The 25,115-nt window shown below is 42.0% G+C and overlaps 2 protein-coding genes across 2 annotated transcripts in view; both read right to left on the bottom strand.

Moving 5' to 3' along the window:
• gcn1 (GCN1 activator of EIF2AK4) overlaps positions 1-2,997 on the bottom strand; it is a 35,316-nt gene extending 32,319 nt beyond the window's left edge. Inside the window, exons 1-4 of the mRNA XM_061037187.1 lie at positions 2,917-2,997; positions 1,458-1,560; positions 1,308-1,371; positions 436-567 (exon numbers count right to left, since the gene is read on the bottom strand). Coding sequence (XP_060893170.1) covers positions 436-567; positions 1,308-1,371; positions 1,458-1,560; positions 2,917-2,934 — 317 coding nt within the window. The 5' untranslated portion in view covers positions 2,935-2,997. The remainder of the gene's footprint in view (positions 1-435; positions 568-1,307; positions 1,372-1,457; positions 1,561-2,916) is intronic.
• A 6,522-nt stretch (positions 2,998-9,519) lies between these two features.
• LOC132974103 (vesicle-associated membrane protein 5-like) lies at positions 9,520-11,501 on the bottom strand. The gene is made up of 3 exons (XM_061037917.1): positions 11,493-11,501; positions 11,078-11,188; positions 9,520-9,876 (listed from the first exon to the last, which is right to left on the bottom strand). Exons 1-3 carry the CDS (start codon positions 11,499-11,501, stop codon positions 9,748-9,750), a joined length of 249 nt encoding a protein of 82 aa, XP_060893900.1. The 3' UTR covers positions 9,520-9,747.
• Positions 11,502-25,115: the final 13,614 nt, after the last annotated feature.

The following is a 25,115-nucleotide window of genomic DNA, read 5'->3' as shown; positions in this document are numbered from 1 at the left end:
CTGCCACCGGTCGCCACTACTGCCCTCCCCCGTCTCTCGCTGTTATTGTACTCACACACGACTTCCTCCACTTTCATGACTTAAGTGTCAAGATTTTAAATTCTAAATATCAAACAAGTTTAAAATAACTCGGGGAGTCGATTGTGACGATCTGCGAGCAGAACGAGGACGTTAAGATTGGACCTTTATACGACTCAAACTACAAAATAATCAGGAGAGGTCATCGGTTTCTGAGCAGCCTCGAGTCGGGAACGACCCTGACCCTGCGATTGTCGGGAAGGAGGTATCGGAGCTCAAATCGGCCTGATTATCCCGCAGTGTAAGCCAGGGTTTTTACTGACGTTGCCATGGTGATGAACTGGCTATCTTCTGATAATGTAGGAATTGAGCTCCTTTGACAGATAAAGGTTGCAGCGTGCAGTCCTGAACAGTTACCTGGGCTCGCCACTCTTGCTGATGACTCCGCTGTTGAGCAGGCTGTGAAGGAGGCTGGTGGCCAGGATGTTGGGCTGACTTTCGGCCAGCTGGGCGATGACGGAGAGGAGTTCCCTGCGGGATGCAGCATCCCTGAGACGAACACACGCCAATGTCAACACACAGAAACATCTACAATCACAGGTCTGAACTAATGAAGGAGGGAGGAATACACAACACAGGTCCAACAGCGGACGCTCACAGTCTGCACTTTTAAAAACTATGAACATTATAAAGGAGTCATTCATAGCTAGACTTAACTGACCAATGCCCCGAGTCCACCTAGCGGTGTTTACCAGGCAGAAAATCGCTGGCTGTGCGCTCGGAAGCACTTGTATTAAGCATTTATTGCTCTGAGGAGAAAAGCGCTGCAAGTCCGTCCTGTCTCCATGACAACAGTCTTTATGACCGACACTGCTCCGTTACTTTTTACTGCATGTTTTATATTTTAGATCATTTATTTCCCGATCAGACACCGAGCAAGGAGGATGTGGATACAAGACACGATTTGTAGGCGGCAAAACTATGAGGAATATCAAACATTTAGAAAAGAGCGCCGGTGACATCAACAGAGTCTTTCTGAAAAGTTGAAAGATTCTCAACTTGAGCGCTCTGAGTGGCCACACAAAAAAGGCGGGGCACTGGGACAAAAGATGCTTGGCGTTTTTTTCTCCGAGCGGTCGCCTGCTGCTGAGAACGCTCTCTACTCATTGAAAACAATTGAAAAAAAGATGCTGGAGCTCAGAAAAAAAAAACGCTAGGTGGACACGGGGCCAAAGGCATCACAAGAAGAGCATAAAGAAGAAGAAGAGGAAGTGATCCAAAGTACCCACCGGTATCTGTGTGGAGTGAGACAGAAGAGCTTGCATAGTCCTTTGATGGCGGGCTCCGGTAACTCTGAGGGAGCATTTCAGAGAAGAAGCGTTAAGAGTTACATTAAATGATTACATCAGACAAATAAATAATAATGAAAAGAAACTCACCTTTGCCCTTTATACACGCTTTCAGATCTCTGAAGATCTCTTTGCGCTCTTTCACGCTCGCCGTCGTCACATTCACAGCAAATTTCTTCAAGGTGTCTGAAACCTGAACGAGACAGCGACACTTAGCAACACGGCTGGTAGAACGGATGAGTGAATGGAAAGAGATGTTGCTGAAGTCAGACTCTGATGATCAACAGGGGAGATTTTATTCCAGAAGAGAAAATTAAATCATTACTTAGATCGGGGTTCTTGATGAGAACAGGACTGTAGAGCTGTAAGGACGTCGTTTTAAACGTTGTTGACATTAAATAATTACTTCCAACAACAAACAGGTCTTTGGGTATTTATTCATCATGTGCATTTCATTCAATCACAATAACAGAAATGTAATTTCAACTAACTACTCGTGAAGGGTTTGGCTTGAAGCGTAATGAGGGCTGGGTAATTAATAGTTTTTAATTGTGGGGGTGCTGGTGGCGCAGTGGTTAGTGTGCGCGCGCCCCATGTATGGAGGCGTTGCTCCTCCAAGCGGGCGGCCCAGGTTCAGATCCCACCTGTGGCTCCTTTCCCTACTCTCTCTCTCCCTGATTTCCAGCTCTATCCACTGTCCTATCTCTTAATTAAAGGCACAAAACGCCCAAAAATAAATCTTTAAGTTTTTAATTGTGCTTTTGTCTTTTGGCTAGGAATGTAAAGATTAATCGTAAAATCAGAGGTGTGGAAGCTGTTTTGGCTTCCCCAAGACAGAAAATTAAAGAGGTGAGAAGATAACAGACCAGACAAAAACTGTGTGCAAAATTATTTGTTTTTTATATATTTAAATGTTTTGTCACTTGTATTTCTAAGTGATCTGAATGTGTAAGTGTTCAGAGTGCATGTGATCCAGGTGTTATCATGTTTAATAATCCTGATTTCAAAATCAATCAAAGCAGACTCAGTGGTAAATCTGTCTTCCTTCAGCCGGAAGGTTGGGGGTTCGATCCCCAGCTGCTGTAGCGACATGTGTCCTTTTAACCAGCTGCTCCCCCTGCTTGGTCGGTGGCGTATGAATGTGTATAAATAGATTAGTTCATACTCTTTGCATCAGCAGCCTATGCCATTGTGCTTTTTGCCACAGTCATGCAGGCCTACGTCATCACGTACAATGATAGTCTGCTTAGTCTGCTGTTCAGACCTTTAACACATTACATTTTAAATGTCTACCTCGTTTATTACCATTAGGACACTCTCTAAATGAAGCTACACCCTGCGGCTGTCTCTGGTCCAGTCCAGGCTGGCTGACGTTACGCAGCACTGAGCCAGCAGACACGTTTTAGTTATCACGAGTTTCCGGTTTCATACCAAACCCCGCCAATATGGTCACAAAGCGGTACTCATTAAGGCACGAATTCGGTTTGTTCGCCGTCTGAGGTCCATGCGGTAAGCGGATACTCTACTTTTAAAAAACAGTCAGACAAACCTGCGTGTCCGCCGCCATCTTGCCGGTCTTGGTGCAGGAAGAACTTTTTACGTCACTTCCGGCGCAAAACTGCTACGTTACGTATTTATTTGTCTTTTAAGATATATATTTTAAATTATTTCAACGTTGCTATTTTACAGTTGTTCTTTTGTAATGTTAAAAAATACAAAGAATAAAAAAAATATTAAAACGAAACACTAAATAAAGACACGTGGAAATAAATCATCAGTACAGGCTATATACACATATGTACATATATACATATATAAGAAAATATATCATCATAATTAGCCTACATTTATAGCGTAAAATTAAAACAATTTCTGTGCTTCTGAGATTTATCCCTATGGATTTATCACATACTGAGGTGTCTGAACTTCAAGCTCCCGTCTGATACACTGTACTCTATCATAAACTTAAACCAGACACCATGCTTTATTTATTTATTCATTCAAGCTTTATTTCAATCGAAAAATTGTTGAAGGCATTTCCAGTGATGTCGAGAGTAGACATAACCAAACAGAATCAAAACAAAGGTTTGCAGCAAAACAATTAAATCAATTACACAAATACAGAGAAGTTTAAAATTTCAGTTTTAAATTAAATCAAAGGTAAAAACTGTGGAAAGTTTCAAAGTATGCTGTCAGAGGTGCTTCTTGTCAACAAGCAGGGCAGGAAACGTCTTGGGGCCCAGGCCAGTAAGGGGCCCTTGAGGGCTGACAAACTTTAAACACAGCAGTGGCTCAAAACTGGCACATTTTTACAGTAGGAAACATCCCTAAAGGGGCCCCATCTGACATCTCTCCCTCTGGTTACCCTGCTAACCATCTCATGCATTATTCCTGTTAAAACACAAAGTTCGACAATGAAAGTAACTGAAGGAAAATGAAGAGGAATTATCGGTCTGGGAGGGGAAAAGAGACGAAGAGGAGTAAGCGGCAGGACACTGGAAGACATGATGAAGTTGAACGCTGTTTGGAGGGGCCCCAAATACATGTTTGCCTATAGGACCCCAACAGACTGTAGAAAAGTCACAGCATGCTGTAAAGTGTTGTGTCTGAATGCAGCAGAGCAGCTAAAAGGAGGTTGTTTTTCTTTTGTTTCTTCAAATGAAGGGATTGTCAATGGAATTTGTAGCATCAGCCATTGACAGGTTGGCTAACTCAGTGGTTCCCAAAGTGGGGGTCGGGACCCCCTGAGGGGTCACAACACACTGAAAGGGGGGTCACGAGATTCCTTCCAAAAACATATGAAATTAAAAATGACTTAGAATTGCATATTTTACCCATTTTTGTGAAAATATAGGCAACAAAGAAGTTCAAGAGATTAATTATGTTCTGCTTCTAGCATATCTTACAATAATTTACTAAAATAATATTAGCCTGCCAGGCTGTGCGCAACATTAAATGTTTTAACCACCTCCATGGACACTGTGAGTCACCAGTCTCTAGCACCTTATTTTGGGGGCCAAAAAGTTTGTGAAGTTTTGGGCTAGCCCACCTGTTGAGTAGAGAGACCAGTTTAATAAAGATTGTCGCATTTTCCCAGTTCTGATTGCAATTGTTAATTAATTGCTTATATATATATATATGTGTGGTAAAAGATCCACTACAATATCCATTTGTTCGTCTCACATGTGGTTTTTTTCTCAAGATTTATTTTGGGGCATTTTCCGCCTTTATTGGAGAGATGGGACAGTGGATAGAGATTAGAAAAAGTGAGACTTTGTTTTTGTCTTTTGACATTTTGTTAAGTAAATTATTTTGTCTGCACTTGGGTCCAGTATCTTCTTAATCCCACATGGTGACAGAATGAACCAACCACATTATGGACCCAGCAGAACCTTTAGAAAGTTTTGACTGAAAAACTTTTTTTTTCTTTTTCATAAGGCTCACCAGGAAGTGAGGAGCACTGCAATGGTTAATCAGTCTCAATGGACCAGGACTCGCTTGGCCATTTTTCCTGGTAGCCATGGAGGCCTGAGGAAAAAAAGTGGCCACCATGGCTCGCCTCGCCCTTTTCTGTCTTCACCATCCAGCTTCCTGGAGTCTTAGCTGTCCAGCAAACTGAAGTCTTCGTAGCCTCATCAGCCTGTGTGCCAGTCTCCCAGCTTCCAAAAGACTCAGCCCCTGTGGTTCCCAGTGACCTGGCTCTTTTGCGCCACAGAGCCTCAGCCACCCTGTGCCCCAAATCCTTTGGAGAAGGCCCGGCCACTCATGGGTCCCTGTGGCCTGGTCAATACCTTGCCCTGTTTCTCCTTAGATGGCAAGCCTTAAAACCTCCCGGTCTCCCTCCTGACCTGCTCTCTGCTCTTGGTTGGCCTCCTGGCTGTCATCCCAACCTGCTCCACCTTTTTTGTCATCCTCCTGGCTGCCCTCCTGAATTGTTCAGGCCTCATGCCCTGCCTTCAGGCCGACCGCCTGATAGCCATGAGAAAAGGAAGTCTTGGCCGGAAGCTTTCTTGCTGGTTAGACTGAAATGTCCGAAAGTTGGCCACCATTCCCATGGGCATACATCATCCTCACACAATAGCCAATGGGTTCCAAGATAGGTTCCTTATCAATAGTCACATTTCCCCCTCCAAAAGTCTCATGCTATCCTCTGTCTGTCCACTAGATGGCCTCAGACATCCATCTCCTACCATCCGAAACCTGACTAAATATTCAACAGAACAATAAATCCTGAAGGTGCTCTGCCTGCCTGCTGTCTGCCTCTGTGTCCTATTTTTCTCTGATTGCCTGCACCCAAAGTTGTGACATATGGTTGATTCAAATGAGTGTTTTTATTTTCACCTCGAGAGTTTTATACAAAAGGCTTCTATACTTTACAATTCCTCTGAAAATAATTGATAAACATTCAAAAGCAGAGAGACTAGTTATCTGGTTGCCACTTTGCTTTTTATTATTTAATGTTTGTAAAGGGTCTTGATCTAAAATTTGGGGAACATCCAACATGATGAGTTTTTTTTTTTTTTTTAAGCTATCAGCTCTCCTCTCCATGAATGAAATGGGGCAGCTGTGGCTCAGATGGTAGAGTTGTCGCCGGGGTCGGTGTTTGGATCCCCAGCTCCTGCAGCAACACGTCTGATGTGTCCTTGGGCAAGACACTTAACCCCGATTTGCTCCCACTGCTTCGTCTGCAGTGTGTGAATGGGTATAAATGGGATTAGTTACTTCTGATGGACTCTTTATACAGCAGCCTCTACCATCAGTGTGTGAATGGGTATAAATGGGATTAGTTACTTCTGATGGACTCTTTATACAGCAGCCTCTACCATCAGTGTGTGAATGTGTATGAATGGATGAGTTAATACTGATGGACTCTTTACACAGCAGCCTCTACCATCAGCGTGTGAATGTGTATGAATGGATGAGTTAACACTGACGGACTCTTTACACAGCGGCCTCTACCATCAGCGTGTGAATGTGTATGAATGGATGAGTTAATACTGACGGACTCTTTACTCAGCAGCCTCTACCATCAGCGTGTGAATGTGTATGAATGGATGATTTAATACTGACGGACTCTTTACTCAGCAGCCTCTACCATCAGTGTGTGAATGTGTATGAATGGATGAGTTAATACTGACAGACTCTTTACACACAGCCTCTACCATCAGTGTGTGAATGTGTATGAATGGATGAGTTAATACTGACGGACTCTTTACTCAGCAGCCTCTACCATCAGTGTGTGAATGTGTATGAATGGATGAGTTAATACTGACAGACTCTTTACACACAGCCTCTACCATCAGTGTGTGAATGTGTATGAATGGATGAGTTAATACTGATGGACTCTTTACTCAGCGGCCTCTACCATCAGCGTGTGAATGTGTATGAATGGATGAGTTAATACTGATGGACTCTTTACTCAGCGGCCTCTACCATCAGCGTGTGAATGTGTATGAATGGATGAGTTAATACTGACGGACTCTTTACACAGCGGCCTCTACCTTCAGTGTGCGAATGTGTATGAATGGATGAGTTAATACTGATGGACTCTTTACTCAGCGGCCTCTACCATCAGCGTGCGAATGTGTATGAATGGATGAGTTAACACTGATGGACTCTTTACACAGCGGCCTCTACCATCAGCATGTGAATGTGTATGAATGGATGAGTTAATACTGATGGACTCTTTACTCAGCGGCCTCTACCATCAGCGTGTGAATGTGTATGAATGGATGAGTTAACACTGATGGACTCTTTACACAGCGGCCTCTACCATCAGAGTGTGAATGTGTATGAATGGATGATTAACACTGACGGACTCTTTACACAGCGGCCTCTACCATCAGAGTGTGAATGTGTATGAATGGATGAGTTAATACTGATGGTCTCTTTACTCAGCAGCCCCTACCATCAGCGTGTGAATGTGTATGAATGGATGAGTTAATACTGATGGACTCTTTACTCAGCAGCCTCTACCATCAGGGTGTGAATGTGTATGAATGGATGAGTTAATACTGATGGACTCTTTACTCAGCGGCCTCTACCATCAGGGTGTGAATGTGTATGAATGGATGAGTTAATACTGATGGACTCTTTACTCAGCGGCCTCTACCATCAGCGTGTGAATGTGTATGAATGGATGAGTTAATACTGACGGACTCTTTACACAGCGGCCTCTACCTTCAGTGTGCGAATGTGTATGAATGGATGAGTTAATACTGATGGACTCTTTACTCAGCGGCCTCTACCATCAGCGTGCGAATGTGTATGAATGGATGAGTTAACACTGATGGACTCTTTACACAGCGGCCTCTACCATCAGCATGTGAATGTGTATGAATGGATGAGTTAATACTGATGGACTCTTTACTCAGCGGCCTCTACCATCAGCGTGTGAATGTGTATGAATGGATGAGTTAACACTGATGGACTCTTTACACAGCGGCCTCTACCATCAGAGTGTGAATGTGTATGAATGGATGATTAACACTGACGGACTCTTTACACAGCGGCCTCTACCATCAGAGTGTGAATGTGTATGAATGGATGAGTTAATACTGATGGTCTCTTTACTCAGCAGCCCCTACCATCAGCGTGTGAATGTGTATGAATGGATGAGTTAATACTGATGGACTCTTTACTCAGCAGCCTCTACCATCAGGGTGTGAATGTGTATGAATGGATGAGTTAATACTGACGGACTCTTTACTCAGCAGCCTCTACCATCAGGGTGTGAATGTGTATGAATGGATGAGTTAATACTGATGGACTCTTTACTCAGCAGCCTCTACCATCAGTGTGTGAATGTGTATGAATGGATGAGTTAATACTGACCGACTCTTTACACAGCAGCCTCTACCATCAGTGTGTGAATGTGTATGAATGGATGAGTTAATACTGACGGACTCTTTAAACAGCAGCCTCTACCATCAGTGTGTGAATGTGTAAGTGTGACCTGCGGTGTAAAAGAGCTTTGAGTAATTTAATAAGCGTCAGGGAAGAATTCATGTTTCAAGTGACTGTATCGATAGTTTACTTATGAATGGATTAAGGTTAATGTCTCACTTATGAAGCCTTAGAATATACAACTAAAAATATGTATATATACATATATATATATATATATATATATATATATATTAAAATATGGATGTGTGTTAATATTGTTATTTTTAAAGTTAATATATAACTTCAGCAGTGGTCACTGTTCTTTGTGGTTTATTAACATCATAAACTCTGATAAGAAGTTGACAGTTTCAGGCTGTCACATTGTCAGTGCTCCTGTGAGATGATATGGAAAGCTAGAATGAGTGAGACAACACGGACCTCTCCTCCCTGGAGGAGCCGGTCTGACCGAGCCAGCTGGCAACTTCAGAGGAAAGAGAAATCAAGTATAATTCTCTGGTTGTTTGGAAGTGGTTAAGGCACACCTCCACAAACCTGGCAAGATGGTATCAGATATTGTGAGATTGTTGCAAATGCTTTACCTTCATGTGTGGGTGCACCTTAGCCTGTATCAAACACACAAAGGCCCAATCCCAGTCTCCACCCTAAAGCCTAAGCACTGAACCCTCACAGATGTTAATGACGTGAGGAATGATGTGCCCGAGTCCACAAGGGATCAGGGCACGGTCACACTGGCCATCCGTACCGTGCCCAAGCACGCTTCAACGCTAAAGTGATGGTTTAAAAAATAAGGACTGGACCAAGAGGCAGCCTCCTCGAGTGTTGAAAAATGAAGCCAATCAGAATTGCATAAAGCGTCCACTTGAGGCTTGCTCAAAAAGCCCCTGAAGTCCCACACATCACACGTTGCCTGGAAAAACAAGATGAACAATGACATGAATAAAAGCAAAAAGAGCCAATCTTCAGAATGTTTTTGTTTGTGCTACACTACAGTGGTCATATTAAAAAAAGTTGCTGGAGAGGTGCCAGGTCAGGTCCCGAGTGCTGCTGAGGTGCCCTTGCTCTGGTGCTGTGTAGCCCCCCCACTCTGACATCTCTCCATTAAAGGCATGTCCACAGGTCCTGTTTGTGCATGTGTGTGTATTACAGGCCTGTGTGTGTGAGAAGCATGTCTTGCAATAACAGAGTGCAACACCAGTGCTCATGACAGCTGTTACAGTGCGTTTTTTTGTGTGTTTTTTTTCTGATTTGAAACTACATCAGGCTGCAAATATTTACATATTGATGAAGTGAAAGTGTTTTCTCCTCCATCGTCTTCAGACAGTTGAGTCAAACCGAATCAGCAACCGAGGCAGGGGAATGGATTCTGTGACTTCTTCCTTTGAGTGGTGGCCTTGTTTGGGATCCGATCCATACGATAAAGAAGTAGAAAGTGAGCAGCACAATGATGTTTGGTTGACAATATTCAAATTCTTTAATTTTTAAAGATTATGAGTCCGATAATGATGAGTGCAGCGACCACTCTGACACCGATGAACACCAGTTTCCTCGTCCCTTTATACTTTTGCTTCAGCTTACGCGTAGTCTTTTCAAAAGTTTTACTCTGAAAGAGAAGCACACATAGAGAAAGTCAGATTATTGTGTCGTGTAACTAAACTAAACCATATGAATAAAAGATTATTCACAGCACTTTCAACACCACTTGAACTGCACGTGATGAAATGAAATGCACTTCTGTTGTTTCCTTCCGTTCCATTCTTTAAAGAAGAATATTCTCGATGATCACATCACTGTAGTCTTTCTGGTAGGGGTCGACTGATTGTCCTCCTGGTCGTAATCGGGGGCCGATATCCGGCACTCGGTCGATTATCTGTATCAGCGTTTTATTTTACGATTGCTGATACAATAAATAACTTACAAAGAGCGCTACTTTGGCTCCACGGCAGGTGTGTCTGTTTTCTCTCACCACTCCGTCTCACCTATTGTCCCGCCCACAACACTATCTGATTGACAGGACGTCACAAAGTTTATATCCAATCAAAGTTGAAGCCTCAACGCCACTGACATGCACAGAGACGAGAGTAGCAGGAGGAGAGAACATTTAGGCAAAGTCTTGTGTTGGAATATTTTTAAAGTTATTTTTGGGAACACAGAGTCTCATGATAATCCCCCTCACATCACATTTCCTTGGTTGTTCCTTTATTCTGATAAAAACAGAATCTAGTGCAGCTTCAGGTCTTAAAATGGCTCCAAATTGTTGATGTGTTATCGTGCTCTGAGTGCTGAGCAACTCTCGAGAGCTCCCAGCTACACATCCTTACAAACCATGTGATCACAAAGTGAATCAAACTGTTTAGTCCTCTGTCTGTTTGCTTTTCTACTTCCCTGAGATCTTGGCCACAGCGTTATGTAACACAGGCCAACGGGGCTATGTGGGAATAGGTTGACCTTCTTTTTGACCCCCAGATGGACATTTACCTCGTGGCATGTCCTGGACTCACTCTGTGGTACCCGGAGAGACCAGCTTACTTCATTCATCTTAGCAAACAATAGGAAATACCTCTCTAAAAATAGCCCCATCAAACACAATCAGGATGTAAATTGTACATTTGTTTTCCTCGCCAGCTCCTCCTAAGGTGTATTTTTAGACCTCAATGTGACATTTCCTGTCTGTGAGCCTGCAGAGAGGGAGTCTGTAAACCATAAACTCCAGTCATTCCCCCGACCTTCACAAAGTCCACAGAGAAACTAAAGTGCTGTGTTGTCTTTCTTTCACCTGAACAGCTTCTCTGACACACTCTTACCTTTTCCAGCAGCTCGTCAGCTCTGTCCTCCAGGTCGTTCAGTTTGTCACCTCTCTCATCGGCCTTGTTCATGTTGTCCAACATGATGCCCTTCACCTCCTCCACGTCGTCCTGGGTTAAACAGAGTTAAACACACAGTATGTACATTCCACCACCAGGGGGCTCTCAATCAAAAATAACAAAAGATGACATTGAGGCTGGTGGGGAATCATGGGAGTGATTCTCTCTGCTACTCCTCCACCCCGATGAAATGAACTCTGAGTTGACCGTTGTCAAGACAAACCGACCTGAGGAAGAGAATATGTTTTCCCGACGAGCTAATATATCTGAGTATAATTCACATGATGTTTTTATCACAGCAGCAAATACAGTAACAGTACGGCAGCTTTCAGAAGCAGCTCACGCTTCCTTATACAGCGGCCATTTATTCTAAAACGTCAGCAACATGCTCATCTCAAATCTAGTTGTTCAGACATGTGCACGATTTAAAGGTCACATATTATACAAAATACTCTCCACCATGTTTCTATACTCTAACATGTGTCTCTAGTCTGTCTACAAACCCCCCCCCAATGATGAGAAAAGTCCATCCTCTCCTCTTTTACCTGCTCCACTTTTCAGAAAATGTGTGCTCAAACAGGCCGTTTGGAGATTTTCCCTTCATGACATCACAAAGGGCAGTAGCCCCTCCCCCAGGTGGGTGACACTCCCACAGCTAGGTGTTTGTTCTACCCTCTGAGTCTGCCTTCTCACCGTAAACAATAGGACATGGAGCGAGAAAGACCGAGACACCCAAGCCCTTCCAGAGAGGGGGCGTGGTCAGACACAGCTCATTTACATATTTAAAGGTACAGACACAGAAACAGCCTGTTCTGAGTAAGGCTGAAATAGAGGGGTTTATAGACATGATCAAATACAGGATCAGAGTTGATCTAGAATAAGAAACAAAATAAGAGCAGCTGAGCAGTGCCACAAAATGTTTAAGTGTCTGTAAAAAATGTATTGGGGTGTTTCAAAGAAATAAAAACAAAGGTGTATGCCTACAGTTATTGAAACATTTGTGTAATTTAAGTATTATGTAAGCAAATATTCCATTGATACAAAAAATGTATGTGTGGGGATCAATCAGCCGGTGTGAAATGTAAAATGACCGATGTTATAAAGGCAGGATGTGGCGCAGGGGAGAGGGAGGAGAATCAGTGAGCCGAGGGGAAAATGACAGAAAGGTGTAGCGCCAGGAAAAACTTTTCTGCAGCTGCGATAAAAATCATAGTCTGTGTGGTGTAAAAGTATTTTATAGAAGGAAAACAGCGCTGCATGTCTGTGTGTGTTTGGTCAAAAGGACTAAAAACAAAATCCCTTCCGCGTATCCGAGCACGAGTGAGGTGTGGTCGGGCTGGAACAATGGAACGGAGTATTCATTTTGCCTGGATTTTGGTGAGATCGTCTATTTTTAGGGCCCGAGAAATTTATGTATTATAGTGTGTCCGTACAAGTGCGATGCAAAATGACTCAACAGCGCCTACCTACATGTTTCTGTACATGTTGAAAATGCAGAGAAAGTCAGTGGAAGTCATCATCTAATGTGAACAGGAAGTCCACTATGATTTTTTGAATGTCAAAAAACACCATATTTTCTCAGTTTAAAGGGTACCTGTTTGAAAGCATCCGCCCGAGAGCGTTTATCTGATCAATTCAAGTTTGGTGTCAAATGAAAGTAGACAAGTTGAAGAATAAAAGTTGTGCTCAAATCAAGAGGTCTCGAAATATAAAATATAAATATAAATATAAAAATCGAGATGTGGCCGTGGCATGATGTCAAAGTTTGATGTTGTTTTTGACGCGATGAAAATGCTTATAACTCTACTATGCAGTGTTCAATCATTACCAAAAATTTCATGCATGACACATCAATGAATTTTTTTAGTTTTTAATCAGTCACAGTTGACTGATTAAAAACACACTGTTGACAACAGGAAGTTACTACTTCTGAGCACTATTTTATTTGCATTAGCCATTGCTACACAGTTGTTTATATCTCCCTCAAAATCACTCTTGACCATCCAAAGGCCTTTCGAAGCTCAAAGGCCTGCGCCAAAAGCTGTTCCCTTACGGACGCGTTGTTAATTGTTATTTGAGGGGCTTAAAATTGCTAAACATGGTCATATACACACAACACTTCATACACGAACGAACTAGTCCGAGGGCGTTCATCCGATCATTGCAAACTCTGTGTCAATGTGTTCTACACATGTTGAAGATATCAGCTTGTGCTCTACACGATTGTACATAAAAGGGCGTGGCCAAGGCATAGCGTCAGACTTTGATGTCTCAGCGCGCCCCTTTTAATCTTTCCAAAAGGCCTCCCCATAGGTTTTTTTTCACCTACATGCATGACATTTTTTATGTATATCAACCATGTCAGGACCTACAAAAAATCCTCTTGCAACCATAGTCAGAACCCAACAGGAAGTCCGCCACAATTTCTTTAATTGTTACATAATGGTCCAAATTTTGCGTTTCACAGACTCCCTATTTGAACATACTTCCCCAAGCACACATTCATCCGATCATCGCCAACTCAGTGTCAGTGTGTTCTAGACATGTTGAAGATCTAAAGTTGTGTGAAACCAAGATGTTAAATAAAAGGGTGTGGCTGTGGCATACTGTCAAACTTTGACATTTTTTTCTGCATATTAACCATGTCAGGACCTATATAAAATGTCACGGTGCCCATTGTCAAAACCCAACAGGAAAACCGCCATAATTTTTTTAATGTGTGGATAATGGCCCAATTTTGCATTTTCAGGCTTCCTATCTGAACGTTCTTCCCAGAGGCCCTGTTCATCCAATCATCACCAACTCAGTCTCAGTGTGTTCTAGACATGTTGAAGATCTAAAGTTGTGCGAAACCAAGATATTAAATAAAAGGGCGTGGCCGCAGCATACTGTCAAACTTTGATGTCTAGGTGCACCACTATGTATTTTTTCCAAAACACCTCCCCATAGAGGTTTTTTCACCTACATCCATTAATTGTTTTCAGCATATTAACCATGTCAGGACCTACATAAAATGCTATGGCACCAATTGTCAAAACCTAACAGGAATCTCGCCATAATTTTTTGAATTTCTAAATAATGGCCCAATTTTGCATTTCACAGGCTGTTTATTTTGACATAGTTTTTTGAGGCCCTATACAACTGATCATCTCCAGAGTGGGTCAGTGTATTCTAGACATGTTGATGATATAAAGATTCGATATACACGATTCTACATAAAAGGGCCTTGGAGTACCGTTAAACTTTGATGTCTGGGTGCTCCCCCGTGAAATTTTCCAAAAGGCCTCCCCATAGAAGATTTTTTCACCTACATGCATGACATGTTTTTATGCATATCAACCATGTCAGGATCTACAAAAAAATCCTCTTACACCCGTAGTCAAAACCCAACAGGAATTCTGCCATAATTTTTGTTTTAAAAATTATAAATTTAAAGAAAAGGTAACAAATATATCAATAAAAAATATAAATCTCTATATTTGCTTTGTAGTAATGAATTACTATTACCAAAACATGCATTTCTGATAACATTCTATCAAAATATTTACTACAAAGGGTATTTTAAATATTAAATCAAAAGACATTCTGTCCAAAGCACTAAAATTAAGGGAATGCTGCCATTTTGTGGTGACTAGAGAGGCTGATTTCAGTAAACGAGCCCAGGAATATCCTTGCGACATTTTTTGAGAGACATTAAACAGAAAAACTTAAAGCAGTTACTTTAAAATGACAGATAAACCTCCAGAGGAAGCTAAATAAAACTTTAAGCCTCTGAGGAAATATTTTGACTGAGCTCAGTATTTATCACGAACGGCTGTTTTACTCAATACAATACAATTTTACCTTATGAACCTGGGCTTTGTGTGTAACAGCTGACCCCTTTAAGCATATAGAACAATATTTTAGATTATAAATAATCAGTATGTCCACAGATCTAAATAATCAATAATAAGCTGATGTGTTATATTCATTAATTCGCCTAGCACACTCACTTAGAGCATGCTACATGCTATGGTTTGTGAAAAAATAAGTACAGCTATACAGAAATAAAAGTAGCCTATAGCCAGTACAGATGGGGAAAAAAAAAATCAATATTTTGTGTGGCCATGTTATATTGTGTCATGGCTGTCAAATTTGCTTGTTTAATTTTTATTGCTGAAGAGGTTGCAAAATTACATTTTGAAGAAGTTGTATTATTAACAATTACTTAAATTGTGCAATCTTTCATACATGTTTTTGTCCAATTAACTTCCATTACAGTGAAATAACAGTTCAGTTTGAGAGCTGCATGTAACCTTTTACCAGAATTACCTCTGCTTGGAAGTGATGTGCTCTCTAGAAGTTTGTCTGATAGTGCTGTAGCTAGATTTAAAGAAGCAAGTATCGTGTTTCAACCCAGTTGGAAACTCTTATGATAGCTTTAGTCCCTCTCAGCTAGATCAGTTTGTTGATAGTGCAGTGGATTCGCTGAGAGTTACTCTTGATTCGATTGCTCCCCTGGAACGGAGGGTTGTCAAGCGGCGGAGAGTGGCTCCATGGTTCAACTCAGAAACCCGTACTCTGAAACAATCGTTGCGGAATTTTGAAAGAATATGGCGCTCGACCAAAACGGTAGATTCTCGTTTTTTCTGGCAGGATAGTCATAGAAGATATATGAAGGCTCTACGTCACGCCCGAGCTGCCTACTACTCCTCTCTAATCGAGGAAAACAAAGGCAATCCTAGATACCTTTTTCAGCACTGTAGCCAGGCTGACAGAGAGTCATGGCTCCATTGAGCCTTGTATTCCTCTAGCCCTCAGCAGTAATGATTTCCTTAGCTTTTTCAACAACAAAGTTCTAGACATCAGAGACAAAATTGGTAACCTCCTGCCCTTACCTGGTGCAGATACGTCTGATTCGGCAGAGACAGTTCCAGGACCAGATATTAGTCTCGACTGTTTTTCTCCAATCGACCTTTCAGAGCTATATTCCATTTTTTCTGCGTCAAAACCGTCAACCTGTATTTTAGACCCAATCCCAACCAAGCTGTTTAAGGAAGTCTTTCCCTTAGTTAGCAACTCTATATTAGATATGATCAATTTGTCTATACTGACAGGCAACGTACCACAGGCATTTAAAGTAGCGGTAATCAAACCTCTACTTAAAAAGCCTACTCTAGATTCAGGAACTCTAGCTAACTACAGGCCTATATCCAACCTTCCTTTTATCTCGAAGATCCTGGAGAAGGTGGTAGCTAATCAGCTGTGTGACTTTCTCCATGACAACAGTTTATTTGAAGAGTTCCAGTCAGGATTTAGAGTCCACCATAGCACTGAGACTGCATTAGTTAAAGTTACAAATGACCTACTGCTAGCTTCAGACAGGGGACTTCTCTCTGTGCTCGTCTTGTTGGATCTTAGTGCTGCTTTTGACACCATTGACCATCAGATCCTCTTGTACAGACTGGAACATTTGCTTGGAATTGCAGGGACTGCTTTAAGTTGGTTTGAATCCTACTTATCAGACCGATCTCAGTTTGTACACACGTTAATGATGAGTCCTCTATGCACACTAAAGTTTGCCATGGAGTCCCACAAGGTTCAGTGCTTGGACCAATTCTCTTTACATTATATATGCTTCCTCTGGGAAATATTATGAGGAAACACTCCATACAGTTTTATTGTTATGCAGAAGATACTCAGCTTTATGTATCAATGAAGCCCGATGGTACCAGTCAGTTATGTCAGCTAGAAACGTGCCTTAAGGACGTTAGGACCTGGATGACCAGAAATTTTTTGCTACTTAACTCAGACAAGACTGAAGTTATTGTGCTAGGCCCTAAGAACCTCAGAGAGACTTTTTCTAGTGATTTGACTGTCCTTAATGACATCAGCCTGGCATCTAGCACCACTGTTAAGAATCTAGGAGTTCTATTTGATCAAGATATGTCTTTTAGCTCTCACATCAGTCAAGTTTCAAGAACAGCCTACTTTCACCTTCGTAATATATCCAAGATCAGGAATATCCTGTCGCAAAGTGATGCAGAAAAACTAGTTCATGCATTTGTTACCTCCAGACTGGATTATTGTAACTCTCTTTTGTCAGGGTGCTCTGGCAAGTCTCTAAAGACTCTTCAACTGGTCCAGAATGCTCCAGCTCGTGTACTAACCAGAACCAGGAAATGGGACCACATCACTCCTATGTTGGCTTCTCTGCACTGGCTCCCTATACAGTCTAGAATAGAATTCAAGATCCTTCTTCTCACCTACAAAGCTCTAAATGGCCAGGCACCATCTTACCTGAAGGAGCTACTAGTGCCGTACTGTCCCTCGAGAGTGTTGCGGTCCCGGAGTGCAGGCCTGCTGGTGGTACCTACAGTCTCTAAGTGTACTATGGGGGGTAAACCCTTCAGTTATCGGGCTCCTCTCCTCTGGAACCTTCCAGCCGGGGTCCGGGAGGCAGACACAGTCTGTATTTTTAAGAATAGACTTAAAACTTTCCTTTTTGATAAATCTTATAGTTAGGGCTGGTGCTGGTGTAGACCAGCTCTTAGTTATGCTGCTATAGGCTTAGACTACCGGGGGAACTGGCACCCTGAGCTCCTCTCTCTCTCTCTCTCTCTCTCTCTCTCTCTCTCTCTCTGTGCATATACAGTACATCATAGTACTGCATGTATCTATCTGTAAATCTCAGTCACTAACCACCTACTTTCCTGGGAGCTCTTGAGCTCTCCTAGGCTCCTCAAGATCGTCGGTTGACGGCTTGCCAGAACAACCCCCACCCCACCGGATCGTGGTTTGGCGGCCTGCCAGAACAACCCATCTCTCCCCCTATCCCTTTCCAAGCCCGGCGCAGTCTAGGCCTGTGAAGACTGTTTCGTCATGAGCCGGGGATCCGGCCGAAGATTTCTGCCTTTTAATAAGGCAGTTTTTTCTTACCACTGTAACTTTTGCTGCTTTGCTAAAGTGCTCATGATGGATAGGCCGGATCTTTGTAACATAGCAATAAGTAAGGTCTTTTACCTGCTTTTTGTAACATAACAATGAGTAAGGTCTTTTTACCTGCTCTTTTGTAATGTTAACAGACAATGAGTAAGGTATTTTACCTGCTTCTTGTAAAGTGTCTCGAGATAACACTTGTTATGAGTTGACGCTATACAAATAAAAATTGATTGAATTGATTGATTTTACAGGGTTTGACTTTCATCAGTGTTGGTCATTCTCAGAGGCTTGACTCCTATTGTGTACAAATTAAAAGACTGAAATGAGTAGACTGACAACGATTTATTTCACCCGAAAAACTCTTCATTTATTTAATTATGTTGACATAGAGAAATAAATTCTTAGCATCTTGCAAAATGTGTACAATTGCAATAATATCGAATCCTCAAACTGAAGTATTGTGATAATATCCTGTCGTGGGGCCTCTGGTGATATACCCCTAATAGCCAGTATGTAAGTACAGAACATGAAGAAGCAATGAAAGGAGACAATGATGAGTAAAGTCTGATGGCAATGGATGAAAACATAAGACCACCACAAATGCTGATGATGATGGGTGATGTGGTGATTGAATGAACTGTTGATTTGCCATAGCCATGCCATGTCATGTATAAAAAGTCTACTGGAGTATGTTGCGAACATTGAATGATCCAAGTCTCAAGAAGAATAATCTTTTCCATCCTTCTTGAAGAGAGAGTCTGTGTTACATGACCAGGTCCACGTCAGCTTGGAATCAACAGCATGGATACATTGGAACCGACGACGACAACAGGCACAAATCGATCTGCTGGCCTCCTCCTTGGCTACATCTCGCTACTGCTGTGTTCCCGCGGTCGCAACACACCCTGACATGCACGAAGTGCGAGGGCCCTTCATCACTGCTTGCGGTTTTAATTTAAAGATGATCTTTATCCCATTAAAATAATGCTGAGCAGCACATTGTCCCATGCCCTTAAACGCCACATAGAACAGAGCGCTCTAGAGATATCACATTAAACACAGAGCTAGGTTACATGGAAGGAAAACTATGAGATGGACATAGTAGAGCTGATCGTGCCCTGGAACGGTCGCTGAGGGAGGAGGTCTTCATACGCAAAAGCCTCACATACTCTGAACTAGCAGCGATGCTGAGAAAGGTGGCTGGAAAGAAAGGGTCTGCCCTGTTGAGGTCAGCTGCAGCAGCTTTGTGGGCAGATCAACCACCAGGCTTCTGAATTGATTGAAGGGCATGGGGGTTCAGGCCCTCAGGGCGAGTAGAGGGAGGTAAAGCAGATGGGGGCAGACCTGGTACACCAGATGAGCCCTCTGGAGGTGTTGTGGGCCTATCGTCGAAAACACCTGTGAAGGGGTTTCGACGACATCCCCACTCACAACATCTCAGGATATAATGCAGGTTAGGATTGTATCACCTATAGTCCTAAGATTGAACTAATGTTTTGCTTCAAGTGTTTGGTCAGACGTGTTTGTGTTTCTTCAATGAAGGGTTGACTGATGACCTCCATTCTGACATGATTTTATATATTTACCATTGTAAAGAAAATAATTTGTCTAAGAGGATGGGACCAGGGCCTCCCCACCAACACAGAACTATAAAAAAACAAAACTCAGAATTACATGTTATACGACCAACCTTTGTTGTTATCAAAGCAAAACAGGAAGCAGCCTCGCCTTGTAACTGCCTCTCTTTAAAGCCGGTTATGTGGTTAAAGAAGCTGCATCATAAAATGTGTGTCACTTGTTTTCTGTTCCATGTCAGTGTAGGCCCACAGTGTGGTGAGTATATAAAAAAGAATACAATGTTAAAGGCTACATTTCGTATAGCAGTCTGAGCTAAGTAACCATTACTATTAGATTGTATAGAACAGTACTGTTGGGCTTTGTGGTGTTATGGTCTATCAAGAAATGAATATTTTAGGTGTACTGCTGTACCTTATGTAGTGGTGTGTCGCAGCGAATCCACCGCACTATAAACAAACTGATCCAGCTGAGAGGGACTAAAGTTATTTGGGGTGACACATCAGGCATGTGGCTGTAGGAGCCAGGGATTGAACCCCCGACGACGACTCTACCAACTGAGCCACAGCTGTCGAATTTATTTATTTATTTTTCCTTTTATTAGTGAAATAACAAAACAAGTGAAACAGTGACACAAAGGACAAAACAGGGAGGACAATTTTACATATAGACAGTCAATTGCCAGAGCAAAGGACAACCCAAGAACTTGAGAGATCTGACTCAGAATGAAAGCAAGTAAACACACGAATACATAGCCTAATGACACATAACAGGTTAAACAGTCCAGCTCCCCACACACAAGCGTAACCATCCATCCACACACCCACACCCACACACACACACACACACACACACACACACACACACACGCACACCCCCACACGCACACACACACACTTTCAATACATATATATGCATATAGAAGATAATGAGACACAGATGCAATAATCACCAGTCCCTTCGGACGTACTGTACACACGATTATAAGGCAAAACAACAGTTGCCACCCACAACTTAGGCCACAGAATGCAACCATGAAGAAAAAAATATTATTAATATTATTATTCTTTTTTTTCCCCCCAACTCTAGCCGTCGAATTTCATTCATGGAGAGGAAAGCTGATAGCGTAAAAACAACAACCACTCACCATGTTGGATGTTCCCCAAATTTAAGATCAAAACCCTTTACAAACATTAAAGAGGACATATTATCCCCCTCTTCCACCTTTTCAAACAGCCCCCTGTGGTCTAAATGAAACATCTGTGCTGTGCTTTGGTCAAAATATAACATGAATCAAGCACCAGAGGAGGTTTGTGACCCTGTATAAACCAGCTCTCTCAGAACGCTCCGTTTTGGTGTGTGTGTCTCTTTAAATGTAATGACCCCCCCTGAGTTTTCCCCGTAGACATCACTCCTCTGTAGAGAGAATAAAAATGGCGGACCTGTGTAAAAGTTTTGTTCTAGGCTGGGGGTGGAGTCCATGGGTGGAGATACCAGGGGAGGGGAGTGGAATATTTTACCAGAATTCCACTGTGACATCACAAGGAGAGCACATTTGAAACTGAGCATTTTTCTCTGTGTTGTAAGACTTATGCAGACCTCAAACAAAGGACTGGATGGATTTATTTCACATTTTGAGGGTCAGTAGACACAAATATATGTTCAGAAACACTGTAGAAGTGGACTTTTCATAATATGTCCCCTTTAATTAATAAAAAGCAAAGTGGCAACCAGATAACTTTAAGACTCTCTGCTTTTCAATGTTTATCAATTATTTTCAGAGGAATTGTAAAGTACAGAAGCCTTTTGTATAAAACTCTCGAGGTGAACCTCTGGTTATATTCTGAACTCTTTTATATAATTTGTTGTCTGTACATCGTTGTGTTTTTAGTATATGTACAAGTTGCTCCACACTAATTGCCCTAAGAGGGATTAATTAAGTAATTTGAGTTGAATTGAAGATTAGCCATTTGACTCTGCACCTTACTGTGTAGATCGGGATACGACTTACAAAATGTTTTCAGAGACTTAACACCTGAGGTCAAGTTGATGAAAGTTTTAACTAATTTGATTTGCAGAGTTGTGCCATAGAAAACTGACTGTGACGTACAAAAATGAACACTTAATTGAATCAACCATATGTCACAACATTAGGTGCTGGAAAGAGAAAAATAGGACTCAGAGGCAGACAGCAGGCAAGCAAAGCAACTTCAGGATTTATTGTTCTGTTGAATCTTCAGTCAGGTTTAGGATGGTAGGAGATGAATGTCTGAGGCCATCTAGTGGACAGACAGAGGATAGCATGAGGTGCAGGTCAGGAGGGAGGCCAACCAAGGAGAGCAGTTAAGGAGGGAGACCGGGAGGTTTTAAGCCTTGCCATCAAAGGAGAAACAGGGGCAGGTACTGACCAGGCCACAGGGATCCAGGAGTGGCCAGGACCTGCTTCAAAGGATTTGGGGCACAGGGTGGCTGAGGCTCTGTGGAGCAAAAGAGCCAGGTCACTGGGAACCACAGGGGCTGAGTCTTTTGGAAGCTGGGAGACTGGCACACAGGCTGATGAGGCTACGAAGACTTCAGTTTGCTGGACAGCTAAGACTCCAGGAAGCTGGATGGTGAAGACAGAAAAGGGCGAGGCGAGCCATGGTGGCCACTTTTTTTCCTCAGGCCTCCATGGCTACCAGGAAAAATGGCCAAGCGAGTCCTGGTCCATTGAGACTGATTAACCATTGCAGTGCTCCTCACTTCCTGGTGAGCCTTATGAAAAAAAAAAAAAAGTTTTTCAGTCAAAACTTTCTAAAGGTTCTGCTGGGTCCATAATGTGGTTGGTTCATTCTGTCACCATGTGGGATTAAGAAGATACTGGACCCAAGTGCAGACAAAATAATTTACTCAACAAAATGTCAAAAGACAAAAACAAAGTCTCACTTTTTCTAAGTTTGAAACAAAGTACATCAAAAGTTCAACTTAAAATCCAACAGGAGAAAAACAAGAGCCACGAGGAAATCAAATCACAGGAAGGTGAGACATTTGAAGTGAAGGGAAGAAACTCAGGAGGCACTCAAACATAGGTGAGACGAACAAGACACAAGTTAGAACAAATGAGGGCAATCAAAAAACAAGGGGGAAGTAACTCTTGAAATGACACACAGGGGCAAGAACTACAAAATAAAACAGGAAACACTAAAAAGTTAGCTTAGCAACAAAAAGAAGGAATAAACAAACTAAACAAAGGTCAAATCAGTCAGTAGAATCTATACTGTAGTGGATCTTTGACTATATATATTAACAATTACTTAAAATACCACCATATATACCCTCTTTATTAAACTGGTCTCTCTACTTAACAGGTGGGCTAGCCCAAGACTTCCCAAACTTTCCGGCTAGCGACCACTCTACCAACTGAGTCACAGGTCGTCGCTCAACCTGAAGGTCATGGGTTCGATCCCCAGTTGCTGCAGCCACATGTCAGATGTGTCCTTGGACACTTAGACTTAGATAAATTCATTTATCCCAGAGGGTCATTGGGTTCTTCAGTCCACCTAGACCATTCATTCATTTAGAGACAAACAACAGAAGGAGGTAATCAGAGACAACAAACAAATCAGAACTTGACAAAGATGAGCACTGGCACGCTGATACCCTCGTGTGGTCTCTTTGGGTAATGACACCCACAAGAAATAAATACGTCAATAAATAACCAAGACATTCAAGGATGCACCGCCGTCACATGGACTACATTCAAGGGATGTGCGTACACTTAACCCCAAGTTTCTCCCGTTGCTTCGTAGAATGTGTATGAACTGATGGATGGATAATGAATAATATAACATTGGACTGCTACTGGTGTGTCTGTGTGTGTACATCAAACACACTGAATACTCAGCATAGTTTTTAAGACTGTTTGATTAAACATTTCCCCGCCCTGTGGGTTTGGTGCTTGGCGGGTGTTAATGTCTGCCACTGCTGATACGTTGTATGATTTAATCTTTGACCACATAAAGTGGTAAACTCAAGTCAAACTTTGTCCTTTTACTCGTGCCTCTCTGTTGTTTGTTGGTTATGAGACCTTTGTGACGTCTTATCAGACAATGCAGCGTTTATTTCTTCTTCTAACATGTCATCACCAGCGTCTCTCTCTGAACGCTGTCACATGTTCCCTCCAACAATCATCAGCCTGACATGGTGGAGGGTTCAAGTCCCTGTGAGCTGCTGTCCCTCCTCTAATGAATCTGTTCAAACGCTTAAAGTGTTCAATAAGGGACACGTGATGTTCATCAGGTCGTTAACCTACAATCATTAACCCCGTGTTCTCCAGAGCTCGTTGGATCTCTGAATCTAACTCCTCTCCGACCTGACGGACGAGTCAGAGACGACACTGATCCACTGGATCTGAAAGGTTCAGGTCGCAGGTTTAGACTGGACTTAAAGAAACACCTGAAATAATCAGAATAACTTTATAATGACTGACAGAGACAAACTCCTCCTCTCAGGAGAGACACTCCTCCATGATGACTTTTACAAAATCAATAAAACACAACACCAGTCATAAAGACGGATTCAGATCAAGAAACTTTATTAATGATTACAGGAACAGGATTCACACTAACCACATATTTAAACTCTTTGTTGTTCTAAAGAACGTAAAGCGTTCTTCAGAGGAGGTTTCATCCTCTGAACATGAAGATGGTAAAGAAATATGAACAGTCTTCAGGTCTTATATTTGACATTTCAAACATGATAACAACTTTTACAGAATGAAGCTCCAGAAAGACTGTCAGAACAGGTGATAAGGACAGTTATACGTGTCACGTTCAGGGGAAAAACAAGGAACTGGACCCACGTGCAGAATTAACTAAATATATTCAATAAACAAAAAGGCCAAAGGCTAAACAAAAACGTACTTCCAGAAGTCCAACCAAAAAAACCACAGGGACCAAAAACAGGGAGCCAAACTGGAGCACGAGCAAAAACTGACATATACCAACAACAACATACAATGAACTGACACAGAAGTCAAGAAAACAGAGACTAAATAGACACAGGGGTAATCAACCACAGGTGAGACTAATGAAACAGGTGAAGACAATGAGGGCAATCACACTGGAGGGAAACACACAGAGGAAGGAATGGACACAACACTGAGGACAACTACAAAATAAAATACATGAAACACTGAAGACACACAGAACTCAAGAATGAAACATTACCAAGAAAACACACCAGGACAAAGAAACACAGGTATAGGAAATACAAAATAAAAACACTAGAAACTAAGCTAGGAAACAAGCTGAAAATACAAACTACATAAGACCAAATCATGACAAAACATTGTTTTTAAGAGAGAGCCTCATAGTTTAATTATTTCAAACTGATTGTATTTAATGAATTCATGTTTAAAATAACTTCAATGAAACATGAACTGAGAAAAAGACAAGCTTTTTATGGCTCATTAATTATTCATTATTAATCGATCATTGATTGT

The sequence above is a fragment of the Labrus mixtus genome, chromosome 5, assembly GCF_963584025.1.
Source record: "Labrus mixtus chromosome 5, fLabMix1.1, whole genome shotgun sequence".
In the NCBI taxonomy this organism is placed as follows: Eukaryota; Metazoa; Chordata; class Actinopteri; order Labriformes; family Labridae; genus Labrus; species Labrus mixtus.
This window is presented reverse-complemented; position numbering and strand designations above follow the sequence as displayed.

Excerpts from the sequence above, each read along its gene's own strand:
- LOC132974103 (XM_061037917.1), bottom strand. Across the intron at positions 9,877-11,077 it reads CTGACGAGCTGCTGGAAAAG|AGTAAAACTTTTGAAAAGAC; the intron begins GTAAGAGTGTGT and ends CTTCTCTTTCAG.